A 17,841-nucleotide genomic window follows, 5' to 3' on the forward strand; every position below is an offset into this window, starting at 1 on the left:
TGTTATGAAAATGAAGATAATAATACAAACACTTTGTACAGTGCCCCACTTCTAATAAGTATTCAATACAATTAGCTATTATTATTGTTTTGATTTAAGTGAAAGGGATATTAAAGGCCTCTTTCAACTCATAAGGTTACAAGGCTATTTGTTTATGATCTCCCTGCTAAACATCTCTGTAAGCAAACATGATAAGAGTAACTTTCTCATTTTATACTATATTTTTTTTAAAACAATGTTGGAGTGATTGCAAACAAGAAATGTATCCATTGTTCCTTATAGCTTGCATTTACATTCTTTTTCAACTAAATGACATTCCTTCTTAGGCACAAAGAAAAGCGACTGCTAATTAATCTTGCAAAAGGCCTTTCAACAGACATATGAACAGATCGCAGTTGAAAACAGTGCGGTACAGATGGTTTTAGGTCTCTAGATGTACCACACTGAATGTGAGGCAGTGAAACAGTTATTTTCTGTAAATCACAATTGATAAAAATAATCACATAAGTCTAGTTTCTACGCAACCTTCCAGGAACACATCTATTTCAGACTGTGTGTTATGCACGTGTGGTGAATGTGACCATTTTTCGCAGCCTCAGCTTTGCTCTTGTTTTCCTAGTAGGGCCATTTCGTACCTTCTTCAGCCACATGCTTCTTTCCATCATTCATCTGTTCATCATCCAGTCTCAAGAAGATTTGAGATAATCAGTGGCAAAAATATATGTAGTAAAAAGTACACTATAAGTAAAAAAGTAAAACTCAGCACCAAGAAGAAACATAAATTGTCACAGCAAGAAAAGAACAGAGGGACGTATAGATCACAGAAGCGCAGATCATGAGAGCTGCGAGTTGGATTGTGAGCTTCCCGATATTTAGAATGAAAGGGGATACATGGTGGTTCCCCTTGGTTCCTTTGGAATCAGTGCTGCTCCACTGGTGACCACTCCCACAGGGCTCCCAGCCACGTGGACTTTATAACAATTGGTCCTCAATCCTTTTCTCAACTACCCTCCACCCTTTCTGGTAAGAGCACCCACTTCACTTCTCCGCTTCAGAAGACTGCTCATCTTTCATTCCACAGGACTCCAGAGGGGCTTCTGGTCTACCAGATGAACCACTGGTCTATATTGTGACCAGTGTGAATGTTTTTAAGTGCCCCTTCATCAAGACACTTCATTTCTTCCTCTCGGAAATTTTTCATAATATACAGCTTTTATTAGTATATCAAAGTACTTTATGCCATAATACACAAATTACAACATTTTTGATATGTATATATGTATATATGATATGTATATATCAACCATCCAAGGTTGTGTAGTTTATAATCTGTACCTTCCCTCAGATATTATATATGGGGATTAGGAAAGAGAAACACATTCTTCTCAAATGCTGAACAGCAAAAATGTTCCCCAGAGCTGCTGGAAGTCACAAAGCCCAAGAAGGGACAATCACAGAAGCCGCTGGAAGAGATAGAGACTATAATGCCTGTCAGTCAGCCTCAAGGTCAATTCTATCTACCCTACTCTTGTTGTTTGCAGGTGTGCGCCAGTAAGTTCTCCCTTTTAATAAAAAAAGAATAAATTTGACTTGATGTATGTGACTTTCCGCCATCTGACCTCTCACTGTTTTGACTCTCTTGACTGCCCTTTTCTATTTCTGTTCTGACTGGCTGATTCCCAGATCCTTTTAAGAATTCCTCAGACTTTGCAAATATTCCACAGACTGCCTTGGCCCCCTGTCATCTGAGCCTTCAGTTCTCTCTAATTTCTGAAGCCATGAGGGCACAGCTTATCATTCCAAACATTAATCTCCACCTGGTTGCAGGTATAATCCTGCCCCCCCACACCTAATTCACCAACCCGTCCCTCTAGCATGGGGGTCTAGCATAAACATCATTAATTTTGGAATGAGAGAATTGGCATAAAAAATATTCACCAAAATTATGTCAATTATATCTCAATACAACTGGGGAAAAAAGAAATACAAAAAAATCATAAGATTGGTAAGACTGCAGAACACATACTTAAACTTTAAAAGATAAATGATTTTTAAAGAATTGCATAAACTATGCATGAATTCGTTTAAAAATAATTTTGTTCTAAGTTTATTAAATTGGTCTGGGTGACGGATTTTCTTAGAAACATCTTAACAAGTAGTTTGATTACTACTACCTATTTTTAAACCATATTTCTTTTTGAAATAATGTCAACACACAGCCAACCACTGTGTGCCAGTTACTAAACTAGGGTCTCTCAGCTCTGAACTCACCTTCTTTATTCAGCTTTATGATACTGGAGCTGGGACTCAGCAAACCTATTTCTCCTTTGCCAGCTAGGTCTCTGATGTGATTAGTGCCCTCCGGGGTTGTAGAGTTTACAACCCGTACCTTCCACAGCTTTTACGTATGGTTCTTCTAAGAAGCAGCTCCAGAGGGAAACCAGACAGGTGCATCGGGGGAAAGGAACTTGCCTTTTGCTGTTTGCTCATGGTTCTGGTGGGTGTTGCCCCACCTACAGCTCGACCCCTGATAGTGGCTGCTCATTACAGCTGGTTCCAGTTTCCTTTTTAAAAAAATTTTTTTATAGTTTATTTATTTTTGAGACAGAGAGAGACAGAGCATGAGTGGGGGAGGGGCAGAGAGATGGGGAGACACAGAATCTGAAACAGATTCCAGGCTCTGAGCTGTCAGGACAGAGCCCAACGCAGGGCTGGAACCCATGAACCGTGAGACCATGACCTGCGCCAAAGTGGGACGCTCAACCACTGAGCCACCCAGGCACCCCTCCGGTTTTCATTTCTTTTCCCACTCCTGGAACCAGCCTCACTGCGTTCCCTCAGGGAGAAGAGCAAAGCAGGACAGTGTCCCCTCCTTCAAGGCCAGAATCCAAGCTTCCCAGGGCCCGCTGCTGAGTTCTGGGGCACCTCTGGGGAGACACAAACCCCTCCTCAAAGGTCTGAGTCTCAGCTCCGTGGGATCCTTCCCCCCGAGTTAGCCCAGACTGAAAGCCACCACCTACATTTTTTCTCCGTATTGTCTGTGCAATACTTTATTCCTCCAAACTTTGTTTCATTAATTCCCTGGGTGAAATCCTCTCTGATAAAAATAACCAGTGTAATTCCAATTTGCTTGACCGGATCCTAAATGACACAAACCGTTTCTGTATCTTCCCCCCACAAGGTGGTATTTAAGGAAGACTAAGACATGATGGTAAAAAGCAAACAGTACGAAGTTAGGAGCAGCTGTAAGGCTAATTTTTTTTTTTTTTTTTAGAAAAACCGCATATTTCATGAACTTGCTTCTCTGTGAAACAATTTGTTTATTATGCCTTTCAATTTAATATTTAAATTTAATATCGTTTCACATACATTTTTTAGGTTCTACAAAACCTACAAATCTGTAAATTTAATTCTACAGAGAAGATTAACGTATAGTGTACAGTATACAATAGTGGAACACGATAGCGTCACAATGAATTGTTATCTTAAATTTACTATACCCATATAAGGAAAATTAATTTAAAATAAATCTAAATTTGGAAAAAAATATTTTCATAAATTATGAAATTATAAAGACAATAGGCAACACACCTTAGCTTGTTATCGCTAGGATTTATTGGTACCGACTCCTACTGTTACTACCGAATTCAACGATCAACATTTAATGTGGTGCGTAAGTATTACAACAACATGCCTCGACAAGAGCCCAAAGTTGGATATCACATTCTTGTTTTAAAGCAAGTTTACTGATTCGAAAGAAATTGGTTTAAAATAGTCATTTAATGGTAATTATAAAATAAAAAATAATAGAGAGGCACACTCTTTTTTTTTTTTCATAAAAACTTTGGTCCTCCATGTAAGGTGGCTTAAAATGAAAAATTATTAATGTAAAGTATGAGTATGATAATTTCTCTGTGCTTTAGGACTCCATTTCAGAATTTTCATTATTTAAAACAAGAATAATTACAAACATAATTAACATACTACTGGGTTTTATATATCTCAAATCGCCAGAAGAACATGTGTAAAAACTCACACCCACTGTCCTAATTCTGCCTCACTGGAATCATACAGAATAATTCTTCTTTTCCTTCCATCTTAAAGAGTCCTCCAAATATTTCAAGACAACTAATTCATCTGCTTTCTTTCCTCCTAGTTCAGCAGCCATAGTCCCTCAGCCTTCTTCTTTAAAAAAATTTTAACATTTATTTTTGAAAGACAGGATGTGAGTGGGGGAGGGGCAGAGAGAGAGGGACACAGAATCTGAAGCAGGCTCCAGGTTCTGAGCTGTCAGCACTGAGCCTGATGTGGGGCCCGAACTCATGAGCTGTGATCTCATCCCCTAAGGTGAAGTCGGACCTTTGACCGACTGAGCCACCCAGGTGCCCCTCTCGGCCTTCTTCTTATGATGTGGTTCCCAGGCTCACCATCCTGGCCTCTCTGCAGGACACACTCCCACTTGTCAGAATTCTAAATAAGGTCTGACTGCTACAGACCTACATAGAAGGTCTTAGACTAACAGATCATCTGCTTGCCATTTTATTAGCTATCATAAACATCAGTCAAAATCTGAAAAAGCTGAGCTTCACAGTTAACTTCAGTTGAATATTTTAAATGCTTAGAAAGTGTTAATTTTACTTTTGCTCTAACAATCCGATGTGAGACATCAAATTAATTTACATGGCAAATGCCAACACCAACATTCTAACCACAAAGACAAAGGGGAGGTGGTGGGGAGAGGCTGTGGAAACACGTGAAAGAGTAGGTCACCCTTTTCCGTCAGATTCCTTCTTCCCCCTCCCCTCAGCATTACCAGCGAGGTGAGCTCCATCTCTCTTGGGAATATGAAACCTCTCTATCTACTTCAAGCATCCTGTTTTCACAACACTTTCTCTCAGGCAGTATAATTTTTTCTGTATATATATCTTAGGCTTACAAATGTCCTTGAATAAACTCACAAGTTTTGGGGGCAGTGTGTAGAAACAGAAAATTATAAGCCTCACATACCTTTGACTCAGATGTTGGTAAAATCAGCATCATGAATATCCTAGTTTACCATAGACTTTAAGTTAAAACTATACGTGTTCTTTGTATTTTCATCACATAGTTCATTTTTGTCTATGACTACTTGTCAAGGACAAAGAACGTGACGATACAACGGAAAGGTTGGTTTTGATATTTCCAAGTTCTCTTAACTTATACCTTTGACATTGTTTGTTATAGGAAACTTTATTTGCTAAAATGTTTGTTGTAGAAACAGTGCTTGCCTGCGTCAAGCTGTAGTCACTACCCGTGATGGGAGTTTGAGGCAACTTCCACTCTCAGTGGTAATTAACTCACTCCTACTGGACTTGGCATGTGTAGCCGTCTAACTTCTCTGGTATGGAAGGGGTGTGGCTTTTCTCGTTCCACTGAGAACATCAAGATCTTTCATCTTGGCTATTTCCTTTCAGGGCATAATAAACACTGGGATCCAACACATCTCTTTTTAAAAAGTCACGTAAAAAGAAATCCTCCAACAATAGGGACTGCATGTCATCATCGCACTTTTTATGACACCTTGCTCAGAACTTTCCAAATATATGGTGCTCAGCAATACTAGCTGAAGTGAATGGATTACTCTTCAAAACAGCTCTCAGTTAAAGCTAAATTTCACTGCTAATATGGAACATGAAGGTTCAGAAGATATCTGAGCTTTCACTTTTTTTTTTTTTGAGTTTTCATTTCTTGGCCAGATTTGTAAACATTTGTTCCAGAATGAGTCTACTCTTACAGATACTGAGTGTCTTCTGTTATAGTATCTGAAGCCTTCTGGTTGCAGGTGACAAAAACTTAAGCAAGTTTAAGCAAAGAAAAAGGGGAGTATTTACTGCTTTATGTAATTAATAAAGAAGGTCTTCATCATGGCTGAACTCACAAGTTCAAATTATTATCATCAGGACTGACTCTTTTTGTCTCCTTCCTGATCTCCTTTCTTCTGTGCTGGTTTTATTCTCAGGAACACTCCCACTGACTCCCTACCAACCAGCAGTCTTTCATTTACATTCTTTCCATGCACAGCCTAAAAGGAAGACAGACCCTCTATCATATCTTAGGGAAGACCCTCAGTTAATTCTGCTTGAACCACATGGCTCTCCTAGGGTAGGGAAGTAAGGCATCCTGCCAGACAGACCCCAGGGAGAAGGGGAGGGAGAGCCCCAAAGGAAAAGAATGCTACACAGATAAGTCTACTCAATAATTCAAGGTCTGGAATTTGTAAGTCCCTTTTCCCCCCTTCCGGGCATGATAGAAATAAAACCATAGTTCTGCCAAGCTGATTTCTAAGATGAGTACAATTATATTAACTGGGTCTATTACATGCTCATCACAGTGTCAAGCATTTTACAGACATTAGCTTATTTAATTCCCATAAGCAGTAGATATTTAAGATGAGAGTACAGAGGCTTAGAGAAGTTACATAGTAAACATTAGAACCAAAGACGTAAGCTGAGTCTATCTGCCTCCAAAATCCTTGCTTTCAGCACTGAGTTTTAGCACTCTTTTAAGTTTCTTGTCAGAAATCTATGGATGAAAGCTCAAAGACTTCTATATCAGGCAAGGCCAACTTAATTAACAAAAAGGCAATTATCTACAGAAAGTGATTTATCAGATGCCCTGAAAGAGTTTTACTTAGTGGCCCGAAATTCCTCCACTAGAGATTATTTTGAACTAAGTCATTACTGCTGCTTAATTTATTTCATTATTTTCCTACAAATACTTCCCAAGAGCACTTGGGATAATAAGCCTCGTTAAAATGGAAATGCCCCAGGAAGGGTAATACATGAAGGTTTCTTCTATTAGCCAAGACCTTTATGTTCATCAGATTCTCCACTCCTTCTTCACATGGCCCTCACCCAGGAAAGAAGACACAAGAACAGGTCACATCACAGCACCTGACAGGGCATCTGGGTAAAGCTCAGGGCAGCCAATGACTGCACTACGGGCGGGGAAAACTTCTACAACCTTTGTCCTCCCAATGAAAATTACTCAGCATTTGATCAGAGGATCCGGGCTAACTGTAAAAAGGTCTGAGAACAGCAACCAAAAAATATAGTTACTCTATAGCCTATGAATTAGCAAAGGGAATTAGGGAGTTAAGACAGGAATAGTAACTATGAGAATATGCACTAATGTTCCTATACTTAATTTTAGAAGCATAAACCTCTTGGGTATACGTTGTTTAGTAAAGGGGAAAAAATCTAATCTTTAGTGACTATGGTTAAATGCTTTCTATCCCACATTACAGGTGTTACCACAATACTACCCACGGGGATCTTATCCAAAGTGTGGTCTCAGGTTACACAGGGCACGGCTGGCTTCGCTGTGCTTTGCTGCTTCAGAAAGGGGGCAGCAGATAATAAACTGCCTGGGGTCCTGGCCTCCTCCCAGCTCCTGGCCCCACAGCACCCTTAGAAGACTGGGACAGAGGACTCCTCCCAACTCCTGGCCTTCCCCCACATCCCTCTCAACTGGGATGGTTTGGAAGCATGTATCTTTTAATAGTTTCACTTCATAAGCAGTTTTCCAAATGATCCTCATGTAATACCTGACACAGAAAGCATTCAATGAATTAAAAAGAAGAGGAGATGAGGGTGGACAAGGAGGAGGAGAAGAAGGAGAGAGAGGAGGGTGGAAGAGTGGGAAGTAGAAAGAACGGTCTTCTATCTATACTATTTATTTCCGAGACTCTTAGCTCTACGGGAGAAATGGGGAGAAGCTGAATACACTTTCAAGATCATGGCAGTTCAACCCCCGCTTCTTAAATATGAGGAAGTGGGGCCCAGAGAGGTTAGTGACTTCCCCAGTGTCAGACAGGATGTTGGTAGCCGAGCTGAGTTTCTCACCCACATCTCCTTACTCCCAGTCCTGCGCTCTTTCTACAGGAGAAACTTGGCGCCAAGGGATATTTTTTTTAATGTTTTATTTATTTCTAGGAGAGAGAGAGAGACAGCGTGAGCAGGGGAGGGTCAGAGAGAGAGGGAGTCACAGACTCCGAAACAGGCTCCAGGCTCTGAGCTGGCAGTCAGCACAGAGCCCGACGCGGGGCTCGAACCCACGAACCGCGAGATCATGACCTAAGCGAAAGTCGGACGCTTAACCGACTAAGACACCCAGGCGCCCCCAAGGGATGGTTTCAATAGGCAGCAGCAGAACCAGAGCTTTACTGGGGCCCTGTATACAAATCATTTCTACAGGCGAGGAAGGAAAATGAATGTTGTTGTCCACTGATGGGAGGTTCCCTATCACACATTTCCTGGGACATACACTGTACCATCTAAGTGAGACCATATTAAAATACTTCTGGTATATTCAGTAACCAAAGTTCTTTTTATAGGTTACAACATTAACCAGCGTCATTTCAAATTCTGTACTCTGACAGACTGATTTCTACTCAAGTTCTCTCATAGTTGTAACAGGAAATGTGTATCATTCTTGTCATTAACAAACACTTAGAACATGCCTCCTCTGGGTAATGCACTATGTTAACCTCAGGGGCTATGAAGAGAGGTATGTAACTGGAGGCCGGGCATGTGTGGTGCTTTAAATCTGTGAGGGGATGGAATATGCATATGAAAGATAACCTCAGAGCTGATGCAAATCAGTGCAAATGAGAAGAGCAAAGGGTAAGCCTTTGCTTATAGGCTTATAAGCCTATAGGATTTCTAGGAAGCCCTACAGAGATTTCTAGTTAGTCCTCACAGACTTCCCTTAGAATAACTGAACAATATCCACTATGGTAATTAAGGCTCAAGAATATAAGTGTTCACAAGATGTGAAATTAACACTGTTTACCTCAATTTAAATATTAATGTTATATCATCAAATTCCAAATCATCAGAAACAAACTATCTTGAAATCTGGCTCACATTTATGAAACAAATACCATCCTGGTAACTCATGCCAAACAGAAAGACTATATTGACAAGTATTTCATATACACAAGCAAAATAAGTATGTACTGTTAAAACATATACTTATAACCTCCCAGCAAAAAAGGGCCAGAGCTGTATAGTTTCACTGGTGAATCCTACCAAACATTCAAAGAAGATTTAATACCTACCCTTCTCAAATTCTTCCAAAAAACTGAGGAGAAAGGAATATTTGCAAACTGATTTTATGAGGCCAACAGTATCCTGAGGCCAAAGCTAGACAAGAACACCATAAAAACAGAAAGTTACAGGCCAATACCCCTGATGAACACAGATGCAAAAATCCTCAACAGAGTTATTAGCAAATTGAATTAAAAAATCCATTAAAAGGATCATAAACCATCAATAAGTGAAATTTATTTCAGGGATGCATGGATGGTTCAACATCAATCAATGTGACATTAATGAAATGAAAGGTAAAAATCATATGATCATCTCAATAGATGCAGGAAAAGCATTTGACAAAATCCAACATCCATTTATAATAAAAACTCAAGAAAATGGGTATAGAGGAAATGTACCTTAACATAACAAAGGTCATACATGACAAGCCTACAGCCTTTAAGACCAGAAACAAGATTAGGATGCCAACTCTCCTCACTTTTATTCAACGTCGTACTGAAAGTCCTAGCTAAAGCAATCAGACAAGACAAAGAATTAAATGGTATCCAAACTGGTAAGAAAAAGGTAAAACTGTCACTATTTGCAGATGACATGACATTTTATAGAGAAAAAACCTTGAAAACACTACCCAACATTATTAAAACTAATAAATGAATTCAATAAAGTTGCAGTATACAAAATTAAAATACAAAAATCTGGGGGTTCTGGGTGGCCCAGTCAGTTAAGCATCTGATTCTTGGTTGGGTTCAGGTCATGATCTCATGGTTAGTGAGTTCAAGTTCGTGTCAGGCTCTGCACTGAGACTGTTTGGTATCCTCTCTCTGTCCCTCTCTCTCTGCCCTTTCCCTGTTCGTGTTCTCCTTCTCTCTCAAAATAAATAAACTTTAAAGGAAATAAAATACAAAAATCTGTTGCATTTCTATACACTAATAACAATCAGAAAGAGAAACCAAGACAAAAATCTCATTTATAATTCCATCAAAAAATACCTAAAGATAAACTTAATTAAGAAGGCACAAGACCTGTACAATGAAAACTGTAAGTCATTGATGAAAAAAAAACTGAAGAAGACACAAATAAATGTAAAAATATTCCACACTCACAGACTGGAAGAATTAATATTGTTAAAATGTCCAAATTACCCAAAGCAATCTACAGATTCAATGAAATCCCTATCAAAATTCCAATGGCATTTTTTCACAAACTGGAACAAATCACTCTATTTCTTTTTTTTTATACAAATAGTTTATTGTCAAGTTGGTTTCCATATAACACGCAGTGCTCATCCCCACAAGTGCCCCTCTAATAACTGCATAGAAACACAAAAAACCTCAAATAGCCAAAGTAATCTTAGGACAAAAGAATAAAGTTAGAGGTGTCACACTCCCTGATTTCAAACTATACTACAAAGCTATAGTGATTAAAACAGTATGATATTAGCATAAAAGCAGATACACAGATTAGTAGAAAAGAATGGAAATAAACCCATGCATACAGAGTCAACCAATTTATGACAAAGGAGACAAGAACATACAATGCAGAAAGGACAGGATCATCAACAAATGGTGTTGAAAAACCGGGCGGCTACATGCTAAGAAATGACTGAACCACTATATAAAAATTAATTCAAGGATGAGATTTGAATGTGAGACCTAAAACCATAAAATTCCTAGAAGGAAAGACAGGTGGTAAGCTCCTTGACAACAGTCTTAACAGTCTTAATGATTTGATTTTGACTCCAAAGGCAAGGGAAACGAAAACAAAAATAGACAAATGAGACTACACCAAACTTAAAAAGCTTCTGGACAATACATACATACATACATACATACATACATACATACATACAGTTCCTGCAGTGAAGGAAGCCATCAACAAAATTAAAAGCAATCTACTAAATAGGAGAAGACAGTTGCTAATTATATATCCCATAGAGGCTAATATCCAAAATATATAAAGAACTCGGAGAACTCATACAACTCAATAACAGCAACAAGAGCAAAATCTGATTTAAAAATGGGCAGAGATGGGTGCCTGGGTGGTCAGTCGGTTAAGTGTCCGACTTTGGCTCAGGTCATGATCTCTCAGTTCGAGGGTTCGAGCCCCGCGTTGGGCTCTGTGCTGACTGCCAGCTCAGAGCCTGGAGTCTGTTTCAGTCTGTGACTCCCTCTCTCTCTGACCCTCCCCTACTCACTCTGTCTTTCTCACTCTTTCTCTCTCTCACAAATAAATAAAACATTTAAAAAAAATTTTTTTTAAATGGGCAGAGGATCTGACTAGGCATTTCCCCAAAGAAGACATGCAGATGCCCAATAAGCACATGACAAATGCTCAACATCACTCATCATCAGGGGTATACGAATCAAAACCACAATGAGATACCACCTCACACTTGCCAAAATGGCTGTTATCAAAAAGACAAGAAATAACAAGTGTAGGTGAGGATGTGGAGGAAAAGGAATTCTCATGCACAGTTGGTGGGAATGTATGTTTGTTCAGCCACTATGGAAAACAGTATGAAGTTTCCTCAAAAAATTAAAAATAAAAATTACCATCCGATCTAGCAATTCCACTTTTGGGTATCTATCAAAATAAACAAAATCACTAATTTGAAAACATACATGCACACTTATATTCATTGCAGTATTATTTATAATAGCCAAGATTTGGAAACAACCTAAATGTCCATTGAGATGAATGGATAAAGAAGATGTGGAATACACAAACACACACACACACACACACACACACACACAATACTAGAATGCTATTTAGCCACGAAAAAGAATAAAAGATTACCATATTACAGTAACATGAAGGTATCATGCCATGTGAAATAAGCCAGACAGAGAAAGAGAAATACTGCATGATTTTACTCCTATGTGGAAGCTAAAACAAACAAACCAAACCAAACCAAACAAAACCCAGACTCATAGATAAAGAGAACAGGCTGGTGACTGCCAGAGGGAAGAAATTAGGAAGTGAAATGGGTGAAGGGTATCAAGAGGTACCAAATTCCAGCTATAACATAAATAAGTCAAGGAAATATACAACATGGGGAATACATATTATAATAACTTTGTATGGCAACAGATTATAGTTATCAGTTCCCAGTGTACACACATGTCAAATCACAATGTTATACACATGCAATTAATATAATATTGTAGGCCAATTATACCTCAGTAAAAAGACACATACTGGGGCACCTGGGTGGCTCAGTCTGTTAAGCTTCTGACTTCAGCTCAGGTCATGATCTCGTGGTTCATGGGTTCAAGCCCCCCATCAGACTCTGCTGATAGCTTGGAGCCTGGAGCCTGCTTTGGATTCTGTGTCTCCCTCTCTCTCTCTGCTCCTCCCCCACTCATGTTCTGTCTCTCTCTCTCTCTCTCTCAAAAATTTAAAAAAAAAACATTAAAAAATTAAAAAAAGACACATACTTGTAAAATTAAAATATGTGTCTTGTTGAAATACATAGTGTCTTATTTTTAGTATCACAGAATATCAGGGTTACAAAGTAACGAAGCTGCCGATGTATCCATTCATTAGCCCTTCCATTCCCCCTTATAACATCCCTACAATGGCTTCTCATCCTATGTTGAATACTTCAAGTGACAGTAAACTGACTAGCTTATGAGCAGTATGGTTCATCTTTGAACATTTGTCTATTTCATTCTACATAAAAGCAATGTACTTCAAAATGGGAAAATCCGCCATAGGGAAAGAGCAAGTAGAATGTTTTCTAATTAGTTACAGAAGTGTCTGCCTTTAGTTATTAAGTTTTCTTTTCAAGTCTACTTAATGAGATTGATAAAGTCCAGTGGTCAGTAAGGCTGTACAACAGCATCCCTATTCATGGACAGTCCCTTCAGGAAACTCACTATGAGAAATCAGGCAATTTCTCAGAGAAAACAGGGGTTATGTAAGAATTCAGCAAAAACTACTCTCCACAATAGCTAAAACATGGAAAGAGCCTAAGTGTCCATCAACAGATGAATGGATCAAGAAGATGTGGTTTATCTATACCATGGAATACTACATGGCAATGAGAAAGAATGAAATCTGGCCATGTGTAGCAACGTGGATGGACCTTGAGGGTGTTATGCTGAGCGAAATAAGTCAGGCAGAGAGGGACAAATATCATATGTTTGCATGTATAGGAGGTTAGGAGGAACTTGATGGAGGAACAAGGGGGAGAAGAAGGGCGGAAATGGTGGGGGAAAGGGAGAGAGGCAAACCACGAGAGACTCTTGAATGCTGACAAAAACTGAGGACTGATGGATGTGGCGGGGAGGGGGGGATGGGCATGGAGGAGGACACTTGTGGGGATGAGCACTGAGTGTTATATGGAAACTAATTATGACAATAAACTATTTGTAAAAAAAAAAAAGAATTCAGCAAAAACTACTAGATTGAGAGTATCTACAACATCTGTTAATCCTACAATACCTGCAGTAATGTTTAATGTTAAGTGTGTTCCTGTGTAGCAACAGAAAGAGCTTGGTCTTGCAATGAATGCATTTGTCAATCTTGTAAGAAAAGTGCATTTATTATCAGTACATTCTATTTATTGCGGCCCGAAAGTATACAGTTTAAGAAAATGTTCACTGCTGGGATTTAAACAAAAAGGGTGTTGTTGTTTTGTGCTGCATCAAGTGGAAAATAAACCGTTTTGGGGTTCTACCATACTTGACTATTCACCCCATTGCCAAGATTTCTGACTATGTACACAGTTAACTCTTCACACAAACTTAGGTCCCTGCACAACTCGTTGATTAATCAATCATTTTGTTTGCAATCAATAGATTAAAATAGCGCTAACAAATGAATTAAATGGGAATATTTTCTATCTACCACCACCACTGAGGGTGAAAGCAGGATAAAGCAGCAGTGGGAAGGGAGAAGGGGTCACTTGACTCTTACCACTTGGCCAGCTGGGGGTATCCTTTCTGTACCTCTGCAGGACAGTAGCGCTCGGGCTTTCCAACTCACCTGTGTTTTGAGAATGACATCCACAAATTTAAACTTTCGCCAAAACCTCGTTCCATTCTCCATAATTTGAGCTGCCCTAAGCAGGTATGTTCCAGAGCCATCATCCTTTACAGCAGAACTGAAGGATGTGGGCATTTGCATTTTGGTGCTGTGTCCCTGGCAGGTCCCCACTGAGCTTGCTGGCTTAGAGCAGGCTAACAAGGGTACTTGGTGGGGACACAAAGATGATTATGACCCAGGAGGTTACTGTACAATCAGAATGATGATGGGCCCTCCCAAATGTCTAGGATGTATTCTTTAAATGTTATCAACACATCTTATGGACTGGCTAGCTATAGTTAGTGCTAATTTACTTATTTCTTGAGGCATGCTGGCTAATGAATTCTCTGCCACTTTTTTTTTTTTAATGTTTTATTTATTTCTAGGAGAGAGAGAGAGAGAGACAGCGTGAGCAGGGGAGGGTCAGAGAGAGAGGGAGTCACAGACTGAAACAGGCTCCAGGCTCTGAGCTGGCAGTCAGCACAGAGCCCGACGTGGGGCTCTAACCCACGAACTGTGAGATCATGATCTAAGCGAAAGTCGGACGCTTAACCGACTAAGCCCCCCAGGCGCCCCACTGCCACTTTTTTTTTTTAAGTCCCTGTCGTAAGTACTGTTAGACATGTGTTACCAGCAGCAGAGCAGGGCCTGACAGAGAAGCTTCTCTTTAGAGAAGAGTCTGTTCTCTTTAGACAGACCATCCTGTAGCAGAGGAATTAAACACAGCATCAGCAAATAGCTGATGGAATGCGTGCTGGAGTGCAGAGCAGATCATGAGGAGAAAAACAGTGAAGCAATGTCAAAATCAAAGACAATTGCAAGAATGGTAGGGGCCAAAAGGTCAGCAGCGGTGGGGGTGTGAGGAGAGCAGAGGAGAGAAAGGGGTGCAAGTGCATCGAGCCCAGCCATAACCTGCCCTTCCGAGCTAGAATTTCACCTCAGACACTGTCCTGTCCTCAGTTTCTTTTTAAAATTTTGGAAGTTGAGGAAGTAAGCCCCCAAAGCAGTATATACCACTTCCTATCAAGCGCTATTAAGAAGCACTTATGTAAAATATAAGACTTTGTACCCCACAATCCCAGATGAAAAAGACAGAGAAGAGCAAATTCCTCAATGAGGTGAAACGTGACTTCTGTTAGCACCAAGAAGACTGCTTACACACGGGAAAGGAGAGAAACAGAATAGAAGGAAAGCACGTATTCCGAGAGAAAACCTGGAGCAGTGGAACAGGAAGTGGAAAAAGGTAAAGAAGAATAAGGGGAGAATTCACTATCCCTACATCTGTCCACACCAGAGTTTTTCAGATACGGATGCTGTTTAAGCAATCCATCAATCAACCAAAACCCTCAGGAACTGCAAATAAATCATTCTGACAAATTAACCTGAAAAGTTTCAGGCTGCCAAACAAATGCCAGTGCTTATTGTTAAAAAAAAAAAAAAAAAAAAAAAACTTCNGGTACCGTACAGTATCATTCTCACAGGTAAAATTTACAGCACACCTACTGGCTCTTGTTAATAATCAAATGCTCCCAAAGTCCCCCAACGTTTATTCCAAAGCATTCCCTGTAAAAATAGGCTTATTTCCCAAGTGAACAGGTACAGGATGTATATTAATTTTTTTCAAAACCTGTCCTTGGTTGGTTTCCTAGAGAACAACCAGCATGACATATGAGCCAGATGTGGACCCTTGAGTATCAGGATATTGTACAGACTTATTTAAATATATATAAGCCAAGCACTGATGTGACAGAAATATGGCTGCAAATTTGGTAAGTATGGCCACAAACATCTTAGTGAAAAAGAATTAAAAATTCAGTATTTGGTGGGGGGTGGGAGAGGCAACTAGTGTAAGGCAAATTCTACTCAGCACACTAATTAGGCCAAAATGTAAGGGAATATACACAATCCAGTGAGGAAAAAACAATTAATGCAAGTGTCATCACTTTAAATTCTGTTTTCTAAACTGTAAGCAGATGTTGAATCTGCCTGACACTGGCTTAAAAATATCCGTGAGGTTCTTGCTGGCGAGCACCGCCGCATCACTTGTTTGGAGTGGTCTCCCAGTTACACCTGAACCCCCCTCCACGAGAACAAAGCGGAGGACACGGGGAAATATCTGCAAGTGTGTAATATACGTCATTTTAGAGCCAGCGTTACTTCTCTGTCTGCCCTTATTGAGCACTGCTCCAGAAATATCCCAATTTCAGATAAGAAAAATGAAGTCTGCCTTACACAAATCTATCAGATCACGGGCAGTGATTTAAACAAAGTCAAAACTCAACTCTGACTCTAGACAGTGTGATGAGAATGAGCTGTAGGATTGAGCAACAGCCCAAAATCAAAAACGAGTTTTCACTATTTTGTATTTTTAACGTAGCCTATGTATTGAGTTACTATACTTTTGCCAGTTAATTATTAACTACACACCTACCCATCCTTTTCAGAAACACACATGAAAAACCATAGCTTGTTACTCTGTTACCTTTTCCATTAGAAAACAAAAAAACCAAAAAACCCTCAAACTACCACTAGAAGACAACCACACAAAATAGTCAGGCACTCGGGATTCTGCACAGTACAATAACCGCACTTACTGATTTTTTCCTCCTCTCTTGAGAAAGGAAAGCAGCAAAGCTGGCCCATGGCACTGGCGCTGGCTCTCCTTCCCGGTGCTCTTCTCCCTGGGCACCCCAAATAGAAGCTGCAGTTTACACCGCGATCTGCGAGCACACCCTGCCTATTCCACTCCGAGGAACAGCACGCGTGGCTTGGGGAGCCAATGCACAGCCGGCAGAGAGCAGCAGAAGGAAAGTCTCTGCGGCGGTGAGCAGGAAGGCTCCACCTCCCCGTCCTCAGCCGGAGGCGGCTGCTCGGGATCGGGTCCCGGACCGGCAGTCAGTGAACCAAGTGGCCATACGCTGCTCGCCCGATTCTCACACACCTGAGAGCTCCCAGCTTCCCGGCCGGGGATGAGGGCCACCAGCACTGTCTGTTACCGTGTGTGTCTTTCAGAGAGATAATCAAGGACAAACCTCTCTCTTGCAGACAAATAGAGTAATTACACAGAGAAATTCAAAGACAGAAATCCCTTCGCTTTCTGTCTGCTATTTAAAGAGGAAGAGCTTTCTCTTATCCCCCAGGAGATTTTTGTTTCTTTGTTTTATGAATAAGGAACTTGACCTTACGGAACACTGAAAAGCAACTTGAATGAAGTATCGCTACTCCACAATCGGCACGGACTGGGGAAATGACAGGGAAATGGGGGTAAAGGAGGATACCAATTGTTGGCTGCACTTTACAGCATTATCTTTTAAACATCTGCTTTCTGAAATACAGCTTTGTTTCTCTATTAAAGCATTAAATCAATACTATGAGTTTTGAAATTAGAGCATCAGATATTCAGTAGCCCAGAAAATTCCCCAAATCTAGGAGCATCACTGGAAAAAAAGATCAGAAATAAGAGCACCTTTCAGAATGAATTTCCAAGGTGGGTAAGCAAATTTGGGGACAGCACAACAACTAGTTTTAAAGTACAATATTTGTATTTCATGACATGAGATCACTGATTACAAGTAACGGCTCCAAATCTGTTCCCTCGAGTAGGGACGAGCCTTACTTTATGACACTAGAGGAATAAAAGATTCCTCCTAGTGCCAGAAATACCATCCAAATCCCTGCTTTCTTAGAAAGTTTTCAGTTTGTTGTTGCAAAGAAGTTA

General features: G+C 40.0%; 1 protein-coding gene across 3 annotated transcripts in view; it reads right to left on the minus strand.

Moving 5' to 3' along the window:
- AKAP7 (A-kinase anchoring protein 7) overlaps window positions 1–17,841 on the minus strand; it is a 132,160-nt gene that overhangs the window by 21,797 nt on the left and 92,522 nt on the right. Inside the window, exons 1-2 of one of the 3 annotated variants that reach the window (XM_077776117.1) lie at window positions 16,718–16,891; window positions 14,016–14,084 (exon numbers count right to left, since the gene is read on the minus strand). The exons of the other annotated variants lie outside the window; for them this stretch is intronic. Coding sequence (XP_077632243.1) covers window positions 14,016–14,084; window positions 16,718–16,766 — 118 coding nt within the window. The 5' untranslated portion in view covers window positions 16,767–16,891. Of the gene's footprint in view, window positions 1–14,015; window positions 14,085–16,717; window positions 16,892–17,841 lie in introns of those variants that run through there. 3 annotated transcript variants of the gene reach the window in all.

The sequence above is a fragment of the Crocuta crocuta genome, unplaced genomic scaffold (genome assembly GCF_008692635.1).
Source record: "Crocuta crocuta isolate KB4526 unplaced genomic scaffold, BGI_CrCroc_1.0 scaffold25, whole genome shotgun sequence".
NCBI classification, from domain to species: Eukaryota; Metazoa; Chordata; class Mammalia; order Carnivora; family Hyaenidae; genus Crocuta; species Crocuta crocuta.